Source organism: Sceloporus undulatus, chromosome 3 (genome assembly GCF_019175285.1).
Source record: "Sceloporus undulatus isolate JIND9_A2432 ecotype Alabama chromosome 3, SceUnd_v1.1, whole genome shotgun sequence".
Taxonomy (NCBI): Eukaryota; Metazoa; Chordata; class Lepidosauria; order Squamata; family Phrynosomatidae; genus Sceloporus; species Sceloporus undulatus.
In genome coordinates, this window is record NC_056524.1 from 225,976,658 (window position 1) to 226,003,970 (window position 27,313).

Consider the following 27,313-nt stretch of genomic DNA (forward strand, 5'->3'; position numbering starts at 1 on the left):
CCTCCAAGGAAGGAGACTCTATCACCTTCCGAGGAAGTGCATTCCACTGTCGAACAGCCCTTACTGTCAGGAAGTTCCTCCTAATGTTCAGATGGAATCTCTTTTCCTGTAGCTTGCATCCATTGCTCCGGGTCCTGTTTTCTGGAGCAGCAGAAAACAAGCTTGCTCCCTCTTCAACATGACATCCTTTCAAATATTTAAACAGGGCTATCATATCGCCTCTTAACCTTCTTTTCTCCAGGCTAAACATCCCCAGCTCCCTAAGTCGTTCCTCATAGGGCATGGTTTCCAGACCCTTCACCATTTTTGTCGCCCTCCTTTGGACACGCTCCAGTTTCTCAATGTCCTTTCTGAATTGTGGCGCCCAGAACTGGACACAATATTCTAGGTGGGGCCTGACCAGAGCAGAATACAGTGGCACTATTACTTCTCTTGATCTAGACACTATACTTCTATTGATGCAGCCTAAAATAGCATTGGCCTTTTTAGCTGCCGCATCACACTGTTCACTCATGTTCAACTTGTAGTCTACTTGGACTCCTAGATCCCTTTCACACGTAGTTTCATTCAGCCAGGTGTCACCCATCCTATATCTGTGCATTTTATTTTTCCGCCCTAAGTGCAATACCTTACATTTCTCCGTGTTGAATTTCATTTTGTTAGCTTTGGCCCAGCTTTCTAGTCTATTCAGGTCATTTTGAATCTTGATCCTGTCCTCTGGGGTATTAGCTATTCCCCCTAATTTGGTGTCATCTGCAAATTTGATAGGTATGCTCCCAATTCTGTCATCCAGGTCATTGATAAAGATGTTGAATAGCACTGGGCCCAGGACAGAGCCCTGTGGGACCCCACTGGTCACTTCTCTCCAGGATGAAAAGGAGCCATTGTTGAGCACCCTTTGGGTTCGGCCGGTCAACCAATTACAGATCCATGTAACAGTTCCTTTGTCTAGCCCACATTTTACAAGCTTCTTTGCAAGAATGTCATGGGAAACCTTGTCAAAGGCCTTAGTGAAATCAAGATATACTACATCCACAGCATTCCCTTCATCTACCAAGCTGGTAATTTTATCAGAGAAAGAGATTAGGTTTGTCTGGCATGACTTGTTTCTCTGAAACCCATGTTGACTTTTTGTGATTATGCCATTGCCTTCTATATGTTCACAGACTCTCTGTTTAATGATCTGCTCCAGAATCTTTCCTAGTACTGATGTCAGACTAACTGGACGATAATTGTTGGGCTCCTCTTTTTTCCCCTTTTTGAAGATGGGGACAACGTTTGCCCTCCGCCAGTCTGCTGGGATCTCTCCTGTTTTGCAGGAGTTTTCAAAGATTATTGCCAATGGCTCCGATATTACATTTGCCAGTTCTTTTAATACCCTTGGATGGAGTTCATCTGGTCCCGGAGACTTAAATTCATTTAGATTAACAAGGTGTTCCTCTACTATCTCTTTACTTATTCTGTGCTGAAATTCCCCTATTCTGTCCTCTGCTCCATTATCCTCAGGTTGAGCACCCTTTGCCTTTTCTGAGAAGACTGTGGCAAAGAAGGTGTTGAGTAATTCTGCCTTTTCTCTGTCTTCTGTTAGCATTTTGCCATCTTCTCCACGGAGTGGCCCTACCGTTTCCTTCTTCTTCCTTTTGCTGCGGACATATCCAAAAAAGCCCTTTTTATTGTTCTTAACCTCTCTAGCAAGCCTGAGTTCATTCTGCGCTTTAGCTTTTCTGACTTTACCCCTACACATGCCTGCTATTTCTTTGAATTCCTTTTTTGTGATTTCCCCCTTTTTCCATTTCTTATACATGTTCCGTTTCAAACTTAGCTCGGTTGAAAGTTCCTTAGTCATCCATCCTGGTTTCTTAAGACACCTCCCGTTTTTCTTTCTCACTGGAACGGTTTGAAATTGTGCCTTCAGTATCTCTCTTTTGAGAAACTCCCATCCGTCCTGAACTCCTTTATCTTTTAGTATTTCTGACCATGGAATCGCCCTCAATACTTCTCTAAGTTTACTGAAATCCGCTCTCCTAAAGTCTAGGATGCGTGTCCCAGATGAAGAGAATGTACCTCAAGAGTAAGCAAGCAAGCCAACTAACAAACACTTTCCTCTTCCACTTCCTGGTCTAATAATTGATTATCTTCTGACAGATTACAAAACTGAAGGAGAGCAGAACATTTTAATATACTATTATGTTGTTGTGCTAATGTGGCAAGCTGAATCAATAACCTCTGACAGAATACCGCTGTCTCAGACTATTATTGGGAATCCTTAGAGGCTAACATAACAGTTCTATAAAAATCAAATTGCCTACATTAAAGGAGGAGACAGATTGAAATTAATTGGCAATACAATTACTGGCAATATGTATGCTACAAATCCAAGGTTGGAGGGATCAAATGTATTGTATATCTGTTACAATACCAAGTGAGGAGGTGAGACAGTATTTTTATTCATCAGGCCTTTAGGTACAAGCATCTACACAAGCAACAGAATTTCACCATCATGACTCTGTGGCTGTAACTTGTGTTCATCTGACCCGTTAGTGTTAGCTCTATTGCTAGTGGCTCTTTATTGCTGTATCATATAGTATTGCATGCATTGTATTACTTTATACTCTGCTCTCTTCCCAAAGCAAGAACTATAGGCAGCTTATATGATAAAAAGAAATGCAAATAAAAACATGTGCATAAAATATGTTTTAAACATCATTAAACCAGCCCTCCCTGGAGAACTCTGGTATTCTCTATAGGCCTTACACTCAAGCCAGAAACCAGCTTAGCTTCTGACATCAGTGTGTTCAGGGTGGTATATTGATTTGTGTGTATTTGACACACAAATACAATGGTGCTTGTGATGGAAGGAGGCCTATCACTGTCAGACAGGTTTCTTTAGAGAACTAATAGGAATGTGGTAAATTCAGTATTAGTGTTTTATCAATTGTATTTGTATTATTGTATTATTTTATTGATGTGATCCCACCTCGATCCTTGGGAGAGGTGGAAAATATAATTAAACATTATTATTATTATTATTATTATTATTATTATTATTATTATTAGTTGCAAAATAATTATTACCACAAATCCAGAGATCTGCCATAATGATGTTAAAGCAGAAGTGGACAGAGTGGGCAACTTCCAGGAGCTGGTGTGTAGGTGTCTCTCTGTGTGTGGCACATCAGCTAAGTCCAAAGAATGTGGTGTTTAACAAGAAAGGCTAAAACGCAATACTCATGTACCTTCATATTAGTCAGCAGATCCTGGAAATCTTGAGGCGGCAAGACATTGGTGGTATTCAACTCAATGACATAGCATTTATCCAGAAGTAGATCATGATAGGCAGTCATCCCCTGAAACCAAAGTAGACAAAATGGACTGAAAGCTAAAATAACAATCTGGGAATAGATATAGAATCATAGAATAATCAGAGTTGGAAGGCATTGCAAGGGTCATCAAGTCAAATCCCCTGCAATGCTAAAGCAGTCCTGGGAGATAGCCATCAAGCCCCTATTTAAAGACTTTCAATGATGGAGGGTCCACCACTTTCCATATCAGTCCATTCCATTGTTCAACTGCACTTACTGTTGGGAAGTTCTAATGGGACCCACTGGATCTAAACAGAATTAATGCTTCTTTGTCATTACCCTCCAATTTCTCCATATAACACAAAATTTTCATACTTGATACATTCTCTTCTTGAAGGCTCCCTTCATTTGGGATATTTTAATTATTATTTTTCTCTCATGCTGCTGTCTTCCATCAGGGTAACATGTTTTGGACTCTGTATCAAAAGTGAGTGGAGACAAAGCAGGTACAACCAAGACACCTCTGTATCTCTCCTTTTCTCTCCTTCTGCCATGCCTTTTCTCTATCTGGTGTCCTTTTTGAGTGGGATTGCCAGTGAAAAAGGTATGAGCCATATGCGCTGCAATAATAAGGGTACCTCATCCCAAGAAAAGAAATGGGAAATGGGCATGGGAAGAAAACCAACAGGTTCGCTTGACCTCCCAGGAATATGGCACCTTTTCACAGAATCAAGAAATCATAAAGTTGGAAGAGACCTCAAGGACCATCCAGTACAACCCCCTGCCATGCAGGATCTCACAATCAAAGCACCTCCAAACAGATAGCCTTCCAGCCTCTCTTTAAACACGTTCCAAAGAAGGAGACTCCACCACATTCTGCGGGAGTGTTTTCCACTGTCGAACAGCTTTTACTGTCAGGAAGTTCCTCCTAATGTTGAGATGGAATCTCTTTTCCTGCAGTTTGCATCCATTGCTCTGTGTCGTAATCTCTGGATCAGCAGAAAATAAGCTTGTTCCATCTTCAGTATGATATCCCCTCAAATAGTTAAATGTATCACCTCTAATCTTCACTTCTTTTTTTTTCTTTTTTGTGTCTTTTGCCCCTCAAAACAATAGGAAAAAGGTATTTGGGGAAAAAGAGATATTTTGGCCTTCACTGGTCAAGGTGGCAGTGGCAAAGTAATAGCAGGAGATAAAATGTCTGAAGACACTGTGATGGCAGTGAAAACAGCAGCAAAAGCCATCTGCCTCAGAGGAGAAAATTATCTCTGCCAACCCTCTATCACTACTATGTACCACTATAGAAAAATGCCTATGCTGCCATAACAGACTGTTATGCAGGCCTAGGTCACCAAGACAATCACAGCCACAGTAATAAGGCCATCCACATACAATAACCTGATGGCCCCAAAGGAATCTCACTGTTCTTTCAGAGGACCCCTTCCACCTGCACTTATGTCTATGGCCTGCATAATGATCGAGGAAGATCTGAAGATGTGACAATCCTAGATTTCTTCAGAAGGTTTTACTTGATTGTACACTTTGGACTTACATTTTTTGCTCTTTTGGCAGCCACAAAGCAGGAGCATCATGTTGTTGACATCAAGGGTGCAGCTACAGTGAAGCATAATAAGGAGAGCATTGCCCCTCAAATAAGAAGTCTGCCCTCTCCCAGTTAAATTAGTCTTCAGTCCCCAAATTTCGAGCATTGCAAGAATTTAAAACTTCATGCAAGCATTTAGAAGTACACTGTAGTCACACAAATAAAAATGGGAGGCAAAGTAACCAAGCAAATCAGAACTGAGCAAATATGAATTCTAGGTGTGAATGATCTTAAATATCTCATTCTCTGCAATGTTAGAAATTTGGAGACTGAATGCAATTTTCATTTGAAGAATAAGAATTCTTATTGTAGGAGGGAAAGCCTCATTTGCACCTCTCTAGCTACATTCTGGCTGACAGTGAACTCAGGTCATGGATTTAAAAGGCCATCTGTTCATATATTGTTGAATGCAGTTTAATATGGAGTCAAATTACACTTCTACTGTGTCGGTAAAATATGTGATTTGAACTCTTCCCATAGATCTTTCCTTGTGATTAGGAGAGTTTTGTATTTTAGTTTACTGGTTGTTACGGGATTCGTCGTGGCTCAGCCCTTCCTCTGCAGCCAATTGCTCATTCCTTACCTGCTGAAAATCATGGATAATACTGGCAGGATCACTTTCATCCAAGGGTGGCACTGGAACATTGATCCATTCATAATGTTCCTCAAGATTAATTCTCACATCTTCACGTAGCTTCAACTGTCCCCCTAACTGTGAGGTGGAATAGTAGTCAGCGTAGATCGTCTGACATTCCCAAGGTATGTCATCTTCATCAATCTGTGAAGAGGTAAATAAAAAGATAGGCACAAAGATATAAATGCATGTCAGTACTCTGGCCTTAGTTACAAAAAGTCAGGGGGAAAGCTCTCCAGCAGAATTAACAATGCAAGAAGCTGCCTTTCATGTTGTCAGATTGTGGTCCCATCAATTTCAATGAGAATGAAGTCAAATTAATTTAACTGTCTTTTATGGTAAGGCTTCAAAAATCTAGCTTGAAAGTGGTTGGACTATGTCAAATGAAGTCTTAAAGGAGGAAGGAAACAGAACTGTGCAAAACTTTCTGTGGCTAGCAGTCCCAATGACTAATGATAGCAAAACGGTGAGCTATTTTACAAAATATGAGCAATTTGGAACAGGTAACAGAATCAAAGTTACTTTCATTTTCTCCATACAAGCCTGGCTTGGTTCTGAATTCCTCAAGAGAAGTTCTTCTCTCTAAACCAAAAACCAAAGTACCACCTCTTTCACGGGAATGTCTGCTGAGGATATGAGACAGGACATTCTTGGTGATTGTCTCTAGACTCTGGAATTCTCTTTCTAAGGAGACTCTCTGGTGACTTTCTGTTGGCAAGCAAAGTATTCCAACAGCCGTGTGAGAACTGAATAGTTTTAAAGAAAGAGCTTTATGAAAGAAAGGAACTGTTTTAATTGTAGTCTTTTCAAACTGCTTTCTATTTTTTTAAATGTATGGTTTGAGTTGTTTTTAATGTTATTAACAAAATCGTTCCATTTTTGTATGTTTTAACTGCATTGCATTTGTTTTAACTTGTAAAGTACAGTAGTTTGATTCCCAGAATAAAGGCATGACATACATAAAGAAGATGATAATGAAGATGAGGAGGAGAAAAGGGAAATAAGAATAAGATGATTATGTCATCTAGTTCTGGATTACAATCAACAGGTTGGATCCAGGTTAGGTTAATTTTATTTTATTCTCAGTGAAATCAATGAAATTGCACAACAACCCACTGATCTCAACTGGACTGAAATAAGATAAATTTAAGTTACAGCAGTTGGATACCCCTTTAACAGCCATGCTCCTATGTAATTTGTCTGGAATGCTTGAAAGCATCTATCTTTATCCCACACCTGTTTTTATGTTCATCATTTATTTTTCTCCCTGCAGATACTCTGTGCAAATGTTCACCTGGACTCTGGAGAAAATCAGTTTGGCAAGGGATTATAAGTGCAAAAAAATTAGCCTCTTCTCCCTCCACAAAACAGCAGCATTATCGACCTGATTAAAAAACAAAAAAGAAAAATAAAACATTGGCCCTCCAGAGTTTTGAATCTTCAATTGTCACCAGTTCCATTCAACACAGCAAATGGCGAAACATTGTCTGCTTCTTTTTTCAAACATTGAACTGTTAGGAACTTTAGTATGTAGAGAGATCTTGTAGCACCTTTGAGTATAACTAAAAGAAAGAAGTTGGCAGCATGAGCTTCCGCAGACTTCAGTCTACTTCCTCAGATGTTTTTTGTAGAGTGGAAGTCATGAACAGACATATATATGCCATGGGTATGTGAGAATGTCAATTCAAATTCAAAATCCTTTGAGTATGGAAATGAAGTAGAAAGTCCAGTTTTAGTGATGGTCATTTATTAGGAGCTTGTTATACAAGTTTTAAAACTGTGTGCATATTGCTCCCGCTGCCAGTCAAGTATGTTTAAGAATGGCGGGTTACAGACGGGCAAAAAGGGATGTACTCATGACGTCATGAAGGTAGAGCCTTCAGACGGGCCTTACCTGAATGCCGCCATGAACACGCCCCCCGCACGCCCCAAGCGGGAAGAAGCGGCATTAAAAAGGTGCTGCTTTTTTCCGCTTCTTTTTGATTTGCGGCATACCTGCGCAGCTCCGTCTGTAAGCTGCTGCACCGATACGTCAGAATTGCTACGCCGCAAATATAAGTTGCCGGTTTAAAAGCTCCGTGTCAGCTGCGTCGCATAATGGGTCGGGTTCCCGGGACATGCGTGGTTTGCAGTCAAGCTTTAATTGCAACGTCCGCTGCCATGCAGCTGTGGAAGCTGCGGCACAGCTGCGGCGCATTTTAAGACTCGTAACCCTAACCCTAGAGCCACTTGTGCGCATGCGTTGGTAGAATCAAGGGAAGTTGTAAGTTTTGCGGCGGATGTTTTGGTTGTAGAAAGTGAAAAGGGAAAGTTTGGGATTTAAAGTGACCCCCTACACACATTCCTGCGCCATTCTCACCTGGGAACGGGCACAGTTCGGCTGCTCCTGGCACAGCTGTGTGGCGGCTCCCCTTTGCCACCAGGCAGGATGGCTCAGCCATCCACCAGCACCCCGAAAAAAGGCAAGGGGACGTCTTGGTCTCATACTGAGACGGCTGACCTCATAGCTATATGATCCCAGCCAAACATTTTGCAGAAACTGGAGCAGTCCTACCTGAATGCTGACACATATCGAGAAGGGGAAGAAGCCATGAGAGCTGCTGCACCGGTATACCAGAATTGCTACGCCGCTAATTTAAGTTGCCCATTTAAAAGCTCCGTCGCATAGTGAGTTGGGGTCTTGGAACATGTGCAGTTTGCAGTCAGACTTTAATTGCAACGTCTGCTGCCATGCAGCTGTGGAAGCTGAGGCACAGCTGCGGCGCATTTTAAGCCTCGTAACCCTAACCCTAACCCTAACCCTAACCCTAGAGCAACATGTACGCATGCGCTGCTTGGAAAGTTTGGACTTTAAAGTGCACCCCTACACACATTCCTGTGCCATTTTCACCTAACAATAAAAAACGCTAAAACTGTAAATATTGACATATGTACAAGGGAGGTGAGGGGAGATGGCAGGGGGACAGCGGTGGCAGCGGAGACAGCTGTGGCTGCGCATTGCAGATTCAGCAGGAGCGCGGGGACCAAAGGAGAGGAGGCATCTATGATGCTGCTGACACTGGCAAAGTGCAAACGGACAAGGATGCCAACACCAGCTGATCACCAGCTGGCAGGAGACCACCTTTGTTTTAAAGGGGCTTGGGCACTTTAAATATGCCCATAGGCTTTCTGCCGCCGCTGCTTAGCCCTGCGCAGCTGCGCATTCGCCAGCCGGCAAAGGAAAAAAAAAAGAGACCCCGGAGCTTGAATGTGCCCAAGACCTTTTGATGCCCTCTAAACTTGCCCCCAAAGGCAAAGGGCAACTACAGGGGGCCTGGGCCTGGGATCAAGGGGCAGGGAGCACTGACAAGGCACTAGGTCCCATGATGTCCCATAAAGACATCATTTCGCCTCCCAGGGCATGTGTTCCCTCCCAGCCCTATCTACTCTATTCTACCCTTCCTGTTCTCTCCTCCCACCATGCCTGGCTCACTGGTCCCCAAAGCAGCAATCTCCAAACTCTGTCCTTCCAGGCGTTTGGACTTCATCTCCCAGAATCCCCAGCCACCTTGCCCTGTGGTCTGGGATTCTGGGACATGAAGTCCAAATGCCTGGAAGGACAGAGTTTGGAGATTGCTACCTCACACCACTCCTGCCTAGCTTTAGACTGCACAGTTGCGCCTAAGCTGTCCCATTCACACTCACAGCCACACCGCCGCAGTTGCGCATAATTAACCACACAAATTTTTTTTAAAAATAAAGTTTTTTATTAACAATAACAACAATAAAAATCTTATTTACAACTATTTACAAAGGGAAGGGCGGTGGTGAAGGGGGGATGGCAGAGGGGGCAGGGGAGGGAAGCTGCTTCAGGGAGGGGGAGGAGGCGGTGGGGCGGGCAGCCGGCGGAGGAGTTCCTGGAGGGTCTCTTCCATGGAGGAGACTCTCTCCACCAGCTTGTCCACTTTCTCCTCCAGCGCAGCGAACCTCCTCTCCGTCTGGTTCTCTGTGGGGGGAAAAGAAAGAGGATGATTAGGATCAGCCTGTGGAGCCCATCACCCACTCCCCCAGGCAGGGTTTCTGGGTGCCCCCACTCCCTTCCCTGGGTTCACCTCTACACTTACCTTGCTGCCGGGCTTGGAGGACATGATCCAGGGCACTGGCATCGAGGGCCAAGTGCCCTGGCTGTCCTGGCAGGCGGCGGCTCGGCCCAGGCTCCTCTTCCTCGGCGGCAGCAACAGCAGCGAGGACTTCAAGCCCTGCAAAAGAGGAAGGAAAGGCCCAAGTTACCATGCTGGCATGGCAGACAAGGGCACAAGTGTCGTGGGGGTTGCAGTCAGGCAACCCCACCCCTCACCCTGGGGACCTACCTGCCGCCAGAGGAGCCTGCTCTGGCTGCGGAGGGGCCACAGCAGCTGGTCCTGGCTGTGGCCCACCCTCGGGGACATCCTCGTCCCCCGAGGATGGTGGAGAGGGCGACCTGGCAGGGTGCCCTCCCTCCCTCCGCCTCCGCCTCGGCCGCACGCCTGCAGAAGGGAAGAGGAGGGATGGCATTGGCACCATGCAGGAAGGAGAGGAGGGCAAGGGAAGGGTCAAGGAGGGTAGGACAGGGCATGGCAAGAGCTCTGGCTTACCTGGAGGACGGTGATCTTCCGGTCTGGGCCGATCTCCCCTGATCCACAGGTCCTTCAGCCGCGAGAAGAATGGTGGCTGCCTGTCAACCGGGGGCGCCTCTCCGAAATCCTCCAGGGTTTCAAAGAACGCTGCCTTGAGAGTTTTAAATTTAACTCTACATTGGTGCAGCGTTCTTTGAAACCCTTGGTTTCGGAGGGCACGAGATGCCTCGAGAAAATGCCCCCGGTTGGGCTTGTTGGTGCTAGCCATCACTCTCCTCGCAGCTGCCTGTGGCATCAGGGAGTCCAGGAGGATCCCAACCTCTTCGTCTGTCCAGTAGGCGATTCGGACCGGGACCCTCCTGCGTGGCGCTGCCATGTTGATCGCCGTCCTGGGGTCTTGCACAGTTGCGCACGGGTATATATGGGCACCTGCGGCTCTGGGCCGTTAGGCCAAGGTGGTCCTAGTCCAATGAAAGTTTTCAGAGGAGCAGTTTGAATCTCTCCCCCAATAGATGCCCTCTGGGTGCCCCATTGATACATTCAAATGGGCCATTAGGAAAGCTTGAATTTGAGGGGGATTGATACATTGTCAAAGGGGCAATTGGCAGTTGGAGCTGATGTATCTTTTTACCCCAGGAAAACAGGCGCCAGGAGACCTTTTGTGTGTGTGTGTTTGTGTGTGTCCCCCTCAGGCACGTGGCAAAACATGCCCACAGCACAGATCAGGAATGATAGGCAGACTCAAACTGTGGATAATGGGATACATTTATTCATGTGCTTATGCTATTACAGAACAATGCACTCTGACATCACAGATGATGGCACAGGAGCCATCCTTCAGATTCTCCTTGTCAGAAAAAAATCTGCCAGGGCATTCCTCACAGTCTCCCCTGGTTTCTTCTTCTCTTTCTCTTCAAGGGGGTCATGAGCCACTTCCGAATGGGGTAGGCACAGTCAGCCAGTATCAGGGGCCCGATCTGCTGGCCTGTGATGTTGATGCTGGGGTTCCCTGGCACATAGATGCCAGCCTCCATGGCCTTGTAGATGAGAGAAAGTTTAAAGGGGCATGGGCGCTTTAAATGCGCAGACAGGCTTTCTGCCACTGCTTAGTGCTGCAGCTGCGAAGCTGCGCACTTCTCATGCGGCAAAAGAAAAAAAAGCCACGCTTTGGGCCGCCCATGCGGAAGCTGCTTCTCTTTTTGCAGCGTCCTCCGAGGCGGCGGTTTGGCAACTCCGGTCCGAAACGGACCCAGGTGAGGCGTCTTCACTGCCCCCCGTGTGGAAGCTCCAACACCTGAAGCACGCCCCCGGGGCGGGCCATCTGGAGGCTCCACATTCAGCTAAATACACCTCCAAGACGTCCTCCCCTGCCCGTCTGTAACCCGCCAATGAGCTGCCTTTCAGTTTCATTTGAAAAAATTATGTGTAATTTCCAAGTAGGCACATTCTTTATTCAACAAAGTTAGTGCAACAAAAAGTTTCATCTTACCTAATTTCCTGATTTCCTGCTTTTTAGGACCAACTGGGTACATCTCAAAACTTGGCCTCTCAACTACAGTGCGCCTGTGCCATACATGGGTGCACTATACGTGGCTTCCAATTTACGTGAAAGCCATGCACCAATTAAAGCAATGGCACACATGCCCATGGTGCACATGCTGCCCCAGAGCCGTGGGCTTGTGCCCCATTGTTTTTAAATGGGGCGTGAGCATACATGGATTTCCCCCTACACAGGGGGAGACGGAACGGATCCCCTGCATAAAGGGAGGGCCCACTGTATTTAGTTTATTGCTTCAATTTCTACACAGCCCTGTTTGTAATATAAGTGCAGAGCAATGTGGTATAGTGGTCTGAATCCTGAACTAGGGCTTGAATCCCCTATTCAGTTATGGAAACCCACCTTGGACAAGTCACACACTCTTAGTCTCGGAGAATGGCAATGGCAAATTGCCTCTGAATAAATGTTGTCAAGAAAATCCTAGGATAAAGACACCATAACTTGGAAGTGGCTTGAAGGAACACGACAAAACTAGTCTCTAGGAATCAAATGGAAAGCTATGGATATTTGCCCAGGAATGTACTAAGAAGAGACCAAAGCCCACGTTCTTGAAAATTACCCTCACAAATTTATGCAATAGTTGGGAAATATATTGCACAAAGAAACCAACCAATTTGAGAAAAGAGGGTCAAATAGGCATAGTCACATCTGTTTTGAATTTGACTTATTAAATACTTTGTAGTCCTCCAAAAGGCAGATTACTGTCAACAAGAAACCATGCTATGCAGGCAACACAATCCCCATCCCTGGGTTAGTAGATTACAGTTTTCTCCTGGATAAACAAGGCTGTGTGGAGGAAGAAACAGATGTGTGGCCTAGTGATAACACTGGAGAGGAAACGAAAACAGGTCACAAGAGGGGACATGTACGGGCAGTGAGTTTGGGACAGACAAATAAACCTGTAGAAGACTCAGAGAGAGAAACCTGTTTTAAAAATATAATGAATTTATCAAAGGTTCCTATTCTGCTGTCTCATTACAACGTGGGGGTGACCTACGTTCTAGAAAGTTATGTCAGCAAAGCTCAAACTCTGGTCTATAAAGCTGTCTGAGTACAGCCATGGCACCAAACTGTACACCTGCTATCCAAGGACAAGCTTAGATAAATACAGACAAACTATCACCAGAGGCTTGGTCAGCTGGAGATGAATTGGTGATTACATGTTGTGATGTGATGTGTTCGATCTTAACAGCGTATGTCTGCAGAACCATGTCCCACTCCTTTCCACTCTCCTCTGTTCCTCCTACCCTCATTCAAATTTCTGTCACATCTTACCCGAGACAGTGAAAGCTCACATGCATTTTGTACCCTTTTAGTTGGCCTAATAAAATTATTACTCTAATACTGTATTGATTTCAGAATAACTATTATGACAGTTTAAAAAAAACTTTTTGACTAGTCGTCAGGAACATATAACAGGAACATATGAGTAAACAGTCCTGCCTTTCACACTAGGTCCAACTGTTTGCCCATCTATTCCAGAACTTGGAAAAGTTACTTTTTAGACTACACCTTCCAGAAGCCCCAAGCCAGAGGCTGGGAGCTGTAGTCCATGCTAGCTTTTCAGCAATTATATTCTGAGTGACAGTGACTCTCCAGAGTCTCAAGCAGAGATCTTTTCTGTCATCTGATCTTTTTAGCTGCAGAAGACAAGGATTAAGCCTGAGGCAAAATGTAGTTCCTCACCTTCACTCTTCACTGAGAGTCAGAGGAATTTCTGAGCACTGCTGAAAAAGAATGCTGGACCAGATGGACTTGGGATACAAAAATGGGGGGGTTCTATGTTGTTGTGACTTAAAAGGAAGAAAGGTCACTAGCCTTAAGCATGATGGTAGGCGACAGAGAATTGCTTCAGGACCAGTACTGCAGCTGAGGGCAGTAACAATTCACATGAGGAGGGAGCTAACTGAAGATGACCCTCTGAAGAAGAAAGACAGCAAGAAAATTAGGATGAGACACATAATGAGATATACAAAGAAAAGGAAGAGGAAGAGTTTTACTTTTAAAGAACAGGTGTCAGACTTTGATGTGAGGAGAGATAAAAAAAACTTGTTACAGGACAAGGGCGGAAGAAGAGGGCAAATAATGAAGGGATGGGACAATATGGTGGACCAACATGAATCTTGATAATCCCAGGAGCCAAAAGATTATATATAATATTTTTGCTTCATACATACCATATCTAAAGCAGTAATGGAGTCAGTAAAAGAGAAATATCTGTAGATATACATGGATGTCAAAATCAGGCCAAGAAGTAACAGCATCAGGATCATAGTCAAGTAGAAGACACGGCTGAGAGATTTCTGGTTCTGCATTGGCAAGGCCAGCTGCTCCTGTTCAAAGCAAAGAGACAGGACTACCAGTCAAATGGGATAATGTGATAGCCACTTAAACACAGATAAAGATTTTTTTAATCCTATTGGGAATGCAGGATTTCCAGAAGAAGAGGAATAGTTGTAAGTAAAACCTTCCAGAAAGTTTGCTTCATATGGTGAAGAACAGGCCCTTGAAGTTTTGATATGGGTGAATATGTGTATATACTAAGCAGTGGGGAGGAAAAGGGGGGGGGGGGGAGGAATTTGTTTGCTTGTTTAATGGACTGACTGATTTCTATGCTGCCTTTCTCTCTGAAAGGGACTCAAGGCAGCTCACAGATAAAATCATTTAAAAGAATTTACAATTAAAAAAATATAAAAATAAAATAAGTAGCAGTCTGAAAAAAATTACACATATTCTCTGTACATATAATGACTAACCAGTTGCCTTTTATGGCAACCATACTGTTTTGAATCTGTTTTAAAGTATGATTTTAATTGGTTTTAATTTTCTTGATATTTAATACTATTTTAATCTTTGTATACTTTTAACTATCTGTGTTTTATTGTATTCTGTCTTTTGTAAGCTGCCTTGAATCACAGCCTGAGAAAAAGGTGGGATATAAATAAGGGGTTGGACGAATGGATGGATGGAATGTTAGACTATAAAGGACAGCATAAGAAAGACCCATCCTGCCAGTCCCCCAAAACCCCTGAACACTCCCTTTGGGCGCTTTTTTCATGCAATTTTTACTAGAAATGTATGCCACTCCCTCAGAAACACAAAAATGCACATTAACTCCCTCCAACATACCCAACCCCTCCCCAGCACCCCTCCTCCAAATACGTAAGTATGGCCATATTCTGGCAACCAGAAGTTATTGGGCAATGTTACTCCCAGTTGCCACTTTGGCCAAGATACAGAAACAAAGGGAGATCTCTTTGGCCATCAATTGGAGTGTGTGGCCTATGAGAGGATTAGAGGAACCAGTCCCCAACCACTGTGCAAGTTGGTCCTCACTGATACAATCCTTTGTTTAATCTTATGTTCTTAAGATATTAAGAGCAAATGTTTTATATCATGTAAGAACTAATTAAGAATTGTGAGAGAATGGTGCGGTACAAACCGCCATAAAGTAGTGTACCGGCGCCAATTCTAGGGTTAGGGAATGTGCACCAACTACATGCTCCCTAACCCTAGTACGTCGGGCAGCGTAACCATGGCGGCGTCCCGTCCATACGGGCTCTGCCAGTGTGACGTAAGCGCCATGCGACATCCGCACATTGCTTACATTGCAAGTGTCCCACTGGCGCACTCATGATGTTATAGCGGTGCCCAAAAAAGAACCCGGAAATACCAGGTCCTTTTCCCTCCGCAGTGACGGTGCACTGTCCCTGCAGAGGCAAATAGGCCGCCAGTAGGCCACCCTTTGGGGGCGATCTGTCCCAGGCCAATGAACCCTTAATTAGGAAGGGCCCAGTTCAAATCCTACGTATACAGTGGACCCTTGTTATATGCTGGGGTTTAGTTCCAAGAGCCCCCGTGTATAACAAAAGCCGTGTATGCTCAAGTCCCATTAAATATAATGACATAGCAAAATGGTCTCGCTTATAAAGAATGGAAAATCAAGGTTTGATATTTGAAATTTATACTTTTTTTGAACATTTTCAAACCATGTATGCTTGAATCCGTGTATAAAAAATCCGTGTATAAGAAGGGCCAACTGTACTATGAACTCAATAGGTGGCTTTAGGCAAGTAACTCTCCACCAGTCTCAACATCTCCTTCAGCAATATGGATAAATTATTACTGAGTACTAAGGATTATGGTAAAAAATTACTGACATAATGCTTTAAGCACTTTAAAATGCTGTATATAAGCTAAGTAACCCAAGAACATCTCTGGGATTCACTTTTAATGCTAAAAACATAGGCCAAGTCAAATTGTGAGTCCCAGTTACAGTTAGCCTCATTGGCCTACGTATTGGTGAGGCAATATATATCTGAGTTCCATTGATTCCATGGATCTAACCCTAGTTTGGATTAGCAATTGGATTTAGACTATAGTTTATTATTAAACTACAGCCTAAATTCAGCTGTTTGTTCCAATCAATGTTAGTACCATTGGATCACTGAAATTTACATACATGTTGACTTACAATAAGTATGTCTATTTCAGTAGCTAGTACAGTGACAGTTTATAACACAGGACATAATTTACTGTAGTAACATGTATTAACCTGCTGTCCCCTCCCATTTCCCCCTCCAATATGATAGCCAGAAGCCTAACACACTTCACCGGAAATATTCAAACCTCCACCAACCGACAAATATTTGACAACTGCCAAATGCCTTAAATAACATAAAACATGTTGGAACCCAAATTTAGGCCATATACAGCAAGGAAGCAGCCATCTGAATCATCCGTCACTATAAGAATAACAACTCCTTTCAATTTCTTAGAACTAGCACTTGCATAATTTTTTTCAACTTTCTCTTTACAATCTGATCATTTGTCTCCCACCAAATCGTGTAGCAGAGCAAAATCAGTCTTCAACATCTTCAGTTTAAAAGGGACCCAAGGAATCAGAAACAAGTTTCATGGAATTTTCTACATCTCTCTACGATGTTTTATAATGTTTCTACAATGCAATTTGCAGGTGATGTTACTTGGGACAGATTTGAATTGGATAATGATAGCTCCTATTGCTTGTCCTGTATCTTCCACAAACTTTAAAATGTATTTTATGTACTGTATTAATTTTTATTAGAAACAAGCAACATATTCCTCAAATATCTTTAAAACTTTGTTTTAAAGCCATGTTTAGTATGCAACATACTGTTATAAAAATCATCAAGAAATACATATCAAAATTGTTAATACATATTCAGGATTTCTCTTCATAGTTTGTCCAGATGTAATTTGTTATTTCTGACATTTCTGCATAATCCTGAAAACTGTTGCGGTTATTGGTTAGCTGCATCTTATGTTACCCGTATTTGGCATGTAATGTTCTAGCTGCCACTGCACTATTATTGGAAGGTTTCAGGCATAAGAGGAACTCTGTTTCTCTCTGTGTGTAGACTGAAATATGATACATGAAAAAATGTTGTTGTAAAGTTTGGACTCAAACATAACCCCTGGCTTTCCCCTGTCATATGAAACAGAAAGAGATTTGAAGCACAGACCTTTAATAAAAATAAATCACAGTGTTGTGGTTTATTATGTCCATACTTGGGAAACTGGTTTATTATAACTATAGTTACTGCAAACAAAACAGAATCTAACTGGTTTCAGATTCTGATTGTTAGCCAATCTTTTCCAATTTAACTTTGTATGCTGCCTTTGAACAATTTTGTGGGAAAAGAATAAACACATTTTAAACAAAGAACCAGTATCTGGTGCATGTCATTACATCACTGTCCCAATGCCCATGAGATCAGCCTACATAATGCTAATGCTAATCCAACATCAAGCAGACAGCCTTACAATACAAAGAAGGGCCATGGTGGGTAGCCTCTGAACAACAAGGACACATGGGTTGAAAAAATCTGGGCAGAAGCACTGCCATCAGGAGGAATGGAATCAAAATAATAGACTGATAAACAACATAGGCTGTGTGACTTTGCTGCACAAATCAGTGAGAAGGGAGCACAGCAGACTAGTGTGCTTGGAGGATCAGGGGTGAGAACACATTTGCTGTCTGTCTTGCAGGATGGATGTTCTGAAAGCCTCTCAGGAGACAGGTTTCATCCCCCTTGGGAGACATGTTACTGGGATTTACAGTCCAATTAAACAGAGAAACAGTTCAGTTGTCTAAACAGCTCCCGAAAATGGAGAAGAAACATAGAAGGCATGTACAGAAAAGAAGAATTAGCACCTGACATTCATCCAGCGGGGGCTTCCCAAACTGGTCATAAAACTAATTGAAAGTATTTTTTTTAAAACTACACCTCCATTCCTGTGTGCTCAAGGTGATTTATAGTAAAGCCACTCAGTTTTTTTAAAAAACAGAATAATGATAATAATAATAAAATAAGATTTATTTATATTCAGCTTTTTCCTTGTGGAATCAAGGCGGATTACAAAACAAAGGCATCAAAAATACAAAATACACCAACCATCAAAAACATCAAAGCAATATTATAACAATAAAGTATTTATACAAAAAATAAAAAAGAATACAGAGTACAAGATCCAAAATACATAGCACAATACATAGCATAATAATGGAGGCATAACTTAGCATAATAATTTAAATGGCAATCCCTGGCACTTCCATGACAGCAGAATAACTATCAATATCAAATTACATACGTTAAAACAACATCACATGACATAATAATCAAATATAACATAACATAATAGGCAATATAACAATCCCCAACTTTCCCTCAACAACAAAATAACAAACTAGTACAGATTACATGCTCAAAATAGTTATATTAATAGTAATCTCCCTCAGCCTGTTGCCATCTCTCTCCATAATTAATACACTAATAATAATTTAAAAAACAAACAAACAAAAAAAGTCCAGCCTAATATCCTGGTTCAGCCAGGAGGGCTCAGGTGTTTCTGTGCCAGTGGGGTGATGGTCCTGGGCTTGGAGCTTGCATTTTAAAGGTGCAGCTCTCCTGGCCTCCCTCCTCCAGCTGTGCCAGTGGGGTGAATTTGAATGTTATGTTAAAACAAGAGAATGCTCTGAGATCAGAGAGCAGTGTTAACCTCCGAAGACTTGGCAAAATGAGGGAAATCTTAAAGAACAGTTCTTCCTGTTGTTACTGTGTGCCTTCAAGTTGTTTCAGACTTATGGTGATCCTAAGGAGAACCTATCATGGGCTTTTCTTAGCAAAATTTGTTCAGAGTGGGTTTGCCATTGCCTTCCCTTGAGGCTGCAAGAATGTGACTTGCCCAAGGTTATCCAATGGGTTTCATTGCTGAGCTGGGAGTTGAACCCTGGTCTCCAGAGTCATATGCCATGCTGGAGGGATGTAGTTTCTTCACCCATGGTTTGGCATGGTTGTGATTAGATACTGGCACTTCTAGATCCATATATTGTCAAACTTTTATATGCTGTTACCCGCCTTGATCGCTGGAAAGGCGGGCTACAAATAAAATATTATTATTATTATTATTATTATTATTATTATTATTATTATTTAGAAACAATGTTCCTGCACTAAAATAGCACATGAGAGTCAGTGTAGTATAATAGTTAAGATTGTGGGATTGGGGCAATCTAGGTCATAGTCCTCATTGAGCCATGAAACTCACTGGACTGATTTTGAACCAGTCATTTACTCTCAGTCTAACTCACCTTGCAGAGGATAATGTGGGAAGGAAGAGACATGTGCACAACCTTGAGTTCATTGGAGGAAATTAGATATACAAATATCAATAAAATTAATGAAGGAAGCATGCTTCCATGAAGAGCCACTGTGGTATAATGGTTTGAGTGTTGGATTAAGAGATCGGGGTCTGACTCCCACCCAGCTATGGAAACCCAGTGGCTGACTATAGGCAAGCCACACAGTTCAGCCTAAAAGGAAGATCTTAGTAAATCTTGCTGATAAAACCCTATGATAAGTTCATCATGAGTCAGAGGTGCAATGCACATAACAACAGCATGTTGCTGTGCCTCGCTTCAGTATCCATTTGTTCAATGCAAGTGTCTTTAACAAGGAAGGCTTTGCATTCACTATTATTATTATTATTATTATTATTATTATTATTATTATTATTAACCTTTATTTATAAAGCGCTGTAAATTTACACAGCGCTGTACATACAATCTTTTTAATTGGACAGATCCCTGCCCTCAGGCACTATACATACAGGGATCCACAGAATCTGGAACTCCGTGTAGTAAAAGTTCCAATGGGATGAAACATTTAAAAGCTACTGTAGATGTTCCTAAAATCTTCATGGGCATCATGGATTCATATACATTACCCTTAAGTATTTCAGAGAGTGCTAAACAATACAACAATAAAACAAATAATAACAGCAAAGCATAATACAAGACAAAGAATGAAATAGCAAGTGAGAACAAGCCAATTAGGAGCCAGCATGGTATAGTTTCAGTGTTGGAATAGGATTCTGTTAGATCAGAGTTTGAATCCCTGCTCAGGTCACTGAGTGACCTTGGACAAGTCATACTCTCTTAGCCAAAGAGGAAGGCAGTGAATAAATCTTGACAAGAAAATGGTAAGATAGGATTACCATAAATTGGAGCCAACTTGCTGGCACTTCGTATTATTAATATTAAAACAAATATTTCAAAAGAGGAAGTAGAAAAATCTTTGCTTAGCACCAAAAAAGACATCATAGTACGAAGCAACCTGGTAAGCTGCTTTATTGTTTTGCTTCTAGGCAAAAGCTGATAAAACTACAGACATCAGCACTGAGTTTTCCTAAGACCTCACATACTGAGTCACCCCTTCTATGAAGAGCAATAAGCTGTTCGTAAGAGGGGAAGGGAAGGGGGGGGGGGGAATGAGGAGAGGAAGTGGAAGAACAGAGGCCTAACCAAGTTATCGATAAAGTTTCCTGCAGTTAAAAGAACTGTAATAACATTATCTTGTCTTTGTTGCTGCATATTGCATGCTAACTCTTTTTATCTGCATGACATCTGTCAAAAGTTGCATAACAAACAGATGATTCACAGACATTCTATGTATGAAAAAACAGCAGGGCACAAAAACCATGTTTATCCATATTACCAAAACCCCGTTCCACCTCCAAAGAAATTGAGAAGATGGACTTCTCTACTTTAAGTGAATTTAGGTCAACATTTTTGCATCAAGGCTATGTAGCTTCCCTGTGACTGTCACATGGGAGGAAACAGAATTGGAATGTCTTATGTTTCTGAATCTGAAAAGTTGAATAACTTCCAATAGTTCTCCAGTAAGTGAAAATTCTGTAATAGCCTTATATTTGATCAAATGCATAAAACCTCCTGTAAAACAAAACAAAACCTTGGCTACAAATTCAGAAAATCAAGCCGGCCTTGAACCGTTTCAGTTACAAGTGCTTCAGGGTTCTTTTCAAAAGATACATACAGGTATCTTCCACCCAGTTCACATGGAGAGCTTGAAAGCCATTTGATCTTTGGAAGAATCACCTCTCACAGTCAGTTACTGACTGTTCATTTCAAAGTTTAGAAAATGTACTTTTTAGTTCCACAAGTCCCAAAATCTCCCACCCTATATGGTCATGCTGGCCAGGAGATTGTGGGACCTGCAGTTCAAAATGTAACTTTTAACAAATTCTGGATTTTCTACTCTGGAGTTGCTCCTAAAATTTAAGGTCTAGCACAGGAGCTTTTCACTTTGGCCAATAAGCCAGCTTATCCCTTACGGCTTCAATTCTGGATCCAGAATTCCCCCAGATGTTATTATAACTGAATCGCCACCGATCTACATGGGATGCAGCTGCCCAGATGCATCCCGGGTTGAAGCCTAGCTCAGCTGGCCAATTTTTTTAAGTCGGAAGCTTCCCAACTTTGAAAAAGTGCAGGCTGAAAATGAGGCTCCGCCCAGGATGTATCCAGGCGGTAGCATCCCATGTAGCTCAGTGGCAATTTAGTTATGATAACATCCAGGGGCATCCTGGATCCAGAATTGAAGCCAGAAGAGGTAAACCATCTTATTTGCCCAAGGGATAGGCTCCCCACACTGCAGAGATAATCCAGTTTGAGACCACTTTAACTGCCCTGGCTCAGTGCTAGGGAATACTGGGATGCAGCTTATTGTGACACCAGAGCCAGAGAAGGCTAAATGTCTCACAAAACTACAGTTCCCAGAACTCTCTAGCATTGAGCGAGGGCAGTTTAAGCAGTCTCAAACTGGATTATTTTGGACCTAAGAAGATTATCGCACTGCGTTCTGAGAACGTTCTCATCACGTGATGAGAACGGAACGCATTTGAGAATACCGCACGTATGTGTTCCAATCGGGTTCTCAGAACGCTTAAATGTGTTCCAAATGTGTTCCAGGAGGGAACGGATTTGAATGTGTTCTGAATGTGTTCCCAGAGAGCTGAAACGTGATGAAAACGTTCCAAGAGAAGTGTGTGCGGTATTCTTATCCGTTCTCAAATCCGTTCCCTCATTCCTCCATCTCCTGATTGGCTGAAAGAATGACAGGCAGGGAGGGAGGCAGGCAGGCGAGCGACTGCAGTGAGGGAAGGTGTGTGTGTGTGAGGGGGGAAAGAAGGAGGGAGGGAAGGAAGGAAAAAGGGAGGAAAGGTGGGACAAGGAAGAGAAGAGGAAAGCAGGGAAAGAGAGAGAAAGAGAGAGGGAAAGAGGAGACCAGAGCAGAGAGCAAGAGGGAGAGGGTCTGGCTGCTTCGGGGGGGGGGGGTTTCAGTGGGGCTCCTGTGCTGTCACAATGCAGGAGGCAGGGATGCCCAGGACCTTCTCCTCCTCCCTCCAAGAGGGAAACCCACAAAAGCTCCTCTGTTTGGAGCACCACAGAAAAGCAAGCAAACAACTCCCAGAATTCCATAGCAAAGAGCCAGACAAGAGTTAAAGCGGGGAGGGAAGCTCACAACCTGAAGGCACACATTACATGCACACACACAGAAGCAAAAGGGTGTCAAGCTGCCAAAAAGGGGAAATGGGATGACAGCAGAGGACTCTTCTTTTCTAACCGGTTTAAAGAGCTGCTATGGCTGCCGGGGCTCTCCTCTTGGTCCAGTCCCCTCCCTTTCCCTCCGCTTGAAGAGACCTCCGTGGAGCTCCCTTAATGCCCAGGCTGCCAAGGAGGGGACTCTGCCCTTGGCCCATCAAGTTACGTAGGTTTTATCCTATTTTCTTCAAACATATGCCAGCATATGAAGCCCCAGCGTTTTATAGGGGCTTGCCTTCTTTCCCTCCCAAGGGAATCTTCGGAGGGAAGACTTCTCAGTGAGGCTGAGAAGCACTCTCCCGGCCAGAGGCCCTAGGCTTACTGAAATCCCCCACCTCCCTTCCCCATAGAAATCAATCCAAAAACTGAGTTTAAAAGGAGCAGAGGAGAGCCCTTTGGGTCTGCATCTGGGAGAGATTTTAAACTCCGTTTTTGGATTCTTTCCTATGGGGAAAGAGGGGAGAGAGAGAGATGGCAGGACATCCCCATAGCCAAGCATCCTCTGCTCCCCCCAGATGAAGACCCATAGGGCTCAGTGCTCTTTAAGCTCCGTTTTTGGATTGATTCCTATGGGGAAAGAGGAGAGAGGGAGAGATGGCAGGACAACCCCATAGCCAAGCATCCTCTGCTCCCCCCAGATGAAGACCCATAGGGCTCACTGCTCTTTTAAAACTCCGTTTTTGGATTGATTCCTATGGGGAAGGGAGGTGAGGGATTTCAGTAAGCCAAGCCTCCCTTTTCCCTCTTTCCTGGGGGCGGCGCCTCTCCCGAGCCGTCCAACCACTGAGTGGCGACGTCATCAGAAGACAGCCCACAAAACGTAATACAGCAAACCGTTCTGAGAACGGTTTCAAGAAAAAGGAATCGCAGTGCGGTAAACTGCCGTTCTGATCCCGTTCTGATCACGTTTTGATTTCTAATGCGGTAATATCCGTTCCAGGAACGTTCTCATCACGTGATGAGATGGAACGTTCTCAGAACGCAGTGCGATAATCTCCTAAGTCTAATGCAAACTAACCTTATTTTTGCAGCTGCTGTGTGACCACTCCTTTGATTGCTGACTAGTAGCAGCCAACTGATATCTCATTAAAAGAAGCTAATGATAAAAGATGGCCTCCTGATGGCTGAGATACTCTTGCCAGATATTGGAATGTAATACACACCAGGCTTGAGTCTCCAGTCAAGGAGGAGTTCAGACCTAATTTGTTCTTGTAACCCATTGATTTGTCTTTTTGGCAGTCCATTGTATCCACAGAACTCTCTACCAACATCACATTTCAAATGAGTTGATTCTCTTCCTATCAGCTCCCTTCATTGTCCAGCTTTGACTCATGGAAACTGTTACAACCCTAACATTGGTATTTAATTGTATATCTTTACACTTCAGGATCTTATCTAGTTTCGTGTAATCCTCAGGGTCATCTAAGTGAGGCTACAAATCCCCCTTTTAGGCAGAGTACAGTGAGTACAAGAGGAAAATAGTAGCAAACAGAGACTGTGTATTTGGGATCTTCTTCAGACTATTGGGGAACATTTTTTTCTGTGTAAGCTTGAAGAGATATGGCTACATCGTCCATGTCTATGACCTCTGCACAATTTGACAAATGCGGATGGAGGAGATATATAAAAGGCAAAGCAAGATACAGCCCAACAGGTACACTACTGCGTAATACAAACTAGGAAAATCTTTCAACTGGTATGAAATTCTTAATGTTGGATAGGGGACTCTAGGAGGTGTAGTGTGAAATCGTAACATTTCCAAACTCTGGAAATAGGGGGAAGGAGCCTATTCTGTTCACTTCCTGAGCATATGTTTCAACCCAACAATATGGAAAACTATCATCCTGATCTCCTCCCTACCTCTGGGGGAAACAACATGTCTCCCCCCTAAAGTAAAGGAGAAATGCATACTACCAAAGATAAGTTTAAATCAGTGTGGTACAATCCTCCACCATACAAATCTCATCATTTCAGTTTCCCATGTGTTACTTGAATCAGTGAAAGACTCTAGAAATATTTACAAATCTACTGAATAAGAACATTATCTGAAGAGTTTGGATGTCCTGCAAGCCATTCAAGGCAGCGAGGCAGGAGAAAGAGAAATTGTACTGTGTAAACAATGAGGAGGCACAATGCAGTTGGCAGAAAGCAAGCAGAGACCCCTGACATGTTGAAAACAGGACAGATATTATACAGCACATACAAACAACAAAGGATGAAGTCAAGCTCCCATTATTTTATAAGAGAACATGAGGACAGCATAACAACCCCTCGATAGGAGCTGATGTGTAGAGAAACGCCAGCAGAGTTCCTGTGGTGATAAGGAACAGAGCTACTTGGCCACAATTCTCTGGCCCCTTTCCCCAGGCTTTGTAACTGAAGAATGCCAGCCATTCATTCTACTCGATGGGGCAGGAACGGGAAGGAACCATCAGCAAACACGAGGAACAGCAGATCAGCAGCCTGCCTGGCAAACTCCAGGCAAATGTGGGAGCCATCAGACAGAGGTTCAAAGAGCGGTTGACTTGTTCAAGAGGCACTAAGAGGAGGACCTTGTTCATAAGGACAAATAGGACAGAACTATAAAATGTTACTTTTCTTTTTACTACCTCTCGCAGATGTTCCCAGCCAGCATAACCACTAGGACCAAAACAGAAAAGAGACAAGACATATCACACAGCGGAAAATGTGGAGTTTAAACATTGATTAACCCATGAAAATCATGCAATTGACACTGAAATGCAATTAAACTGAGATTAACACAAGAGCCATTATCCCATGAATAACCAGGCAATAAACAGCAAAAAGTCATTCATGGGAAAATTCCGTGATTTGCTGCTATTTATTGCTGGATTATTCATGGGATAATGGCACTTTAATCACATTTCATCTCGACATCGCGTGAAAACCATTAGCACAATTGTGGGATTATCAAGGGTTATTCACAGGATAAAAGCACTCTGAACATGACGTTGTGCAAAAACCATTAGCACAATTGTGGTCTTATCATGGGTTAATCACTGTTTATACTTCTAATTGTCCCCTGTGTGATAAACTCCCTACACCTTTCATCCTAGCATTGCTTGTCCCTGACTCTAAAAAGCTACGGTTCCAACTTTCACTTTTTAATTTCAGAGATTACACATCAACAGGATCTAATCTTGAGGGCAGTTAAATTCTGGTCTCCTGCATTCTGTTTCCATGTGGGACATTCAGAGCCAATTATTTTAGAAACATCAATTTTTATTTTTACCCCAGCAAAGCTTCATCTTCATTGGATCATATGTATGGGTTGCCTTCTGCCATCCTAATGAGAGGGTTCAGTATTAGCATTCTGTCATCAAAAAATCCCAGTCCATGCAGGCTAAGGAATTCTAAAGACTCTCCCATACTTCTTGCTTTATTGCCAAGCAGAAACTGGTTACCCTCAACACAGGTATGTACACACACACACACACACACACACACACACACATTCTTTCTACATTTCTTGGCAGAGAAAATATATTTCATATATTTTATATGGCACAATTCCTTCTTGTTACTAAGTTGGTTGGAAAAATTTTAAGATGTAAAAAAGGAAAAAAGTTATTGCAAGCTTGATCTATCTTAATTCTTCAGTTGTTATCATCTGGAACGGCTAAATTTGTACATGCTGCTGGTTTACACTGGCAGTAGTTCTCTGGGTTTTCAGGCAAGAAACCTTTCCTAGCCCTGTCTGGAAAGGGCAGCGATTGAACCTGGGGCCTTCTAAAGGCAAAACAAGTGCTCTGCTACTAAGCATCAACCCTTTCACCTACTTTATTAATTACAGTACAGTATATCTTTCTATGTATGTTTAGGAGCCACAGCACATACTTTTTACATATTCCAAAAGCTGTTTATTAAATTACATTTCTATCCTGCTTTTTCTTTGTTGGACTCAGAAGCTGTACACACAGGTCTCCTTATCACTAGTGTATCCTCACAACAATGCTGTGGGGTAAGCCACACTGTTAGAGAGCTCTGGTGGCACAAGAAACTACAAATCCCAGGATTCCACAGCACTGAGCCATGCCAGTTAAAGCGGTGTCAAACTGCCTGATTTCTGCAGTGTAGATGCAGTCTAAGAGACACTGACTTATGCAAGATTAACCAGAAGAGACATTCTGTAGCTCAGTAGAGACATTCGGCCTGGATCTCCCATGTCCCAATCCAAAACTCTAACCACTACATGACATTAGCTTTTGAAACAAATTTTAGGCCATGAATAGTTTAGGGAAGAGTACATAACTCAGTGTTAACCACAGCACATGCTTTTGTCTGTCACAGACAGCTAAAAAATAGGAGGCTTTGGAACTGGGAACAACTTGCCTATAACTGGGGAGACAGGCTTTTGGGTCTCATCCATCATGGATGGATCTTCTTGCAATAGCCAAATGTGGTTATCCTTCACTACACTGGGCCTGCTAGACATTAAGACATGCTGAGGCTGTAAACCAAGTCAAATTTAAGAAGTTCTACAGTGTTAGCCTCTAAAATATGTATGGTTCTCTCAGACAAAGGTATTTTTAATATTCTTTTTATTAGTAAGAGATCATACAAATCCAATAAAAGAAAAACAAGAAAATGATACCAACACAGTTAACAAACACGTGTCTAAATAAGGAATACAAAATAATAGTAGTAATAATTTT

At 42.8% G+C, this 27,313-nt stretch overlaps 1 protein-coding gene across 2 annotated transcripts in view; it reads right to left on the reverse strand.

Annotated features, from left to right (window-relative positions):
• The window catches only part of LOC121927193 (integral membrane protein 2C-like), a 37,572-nt gene that overhangs the window by 7,648 nt on the left and 2,611 nt on the right, over positions 1-27,313 (reverse strand). The window contains exons 2-4 of one of the 2 annotated variants that reach the window (XM_042460815.1): positions 13,870-14,025; positions 5,489-5,683; positions 3,237-3,347 (exon numbers count right to left, since the gene is read on the reverse strand). In XM_042460815.1, coding sequence (XP_042316749.1) covers positions 3,237-3,347; positions 5,489-5,683; positions 13,870-14,025 — 462 coding nt within the window. The remainder of the gene's footprint in view (positions 1-3,236; positions 3,348-5,488; positions 5,684-13,869; positions 14,026-27,313) is intronic. The other variant, XM_042460816.1, reaches the window with a different exon arrangement.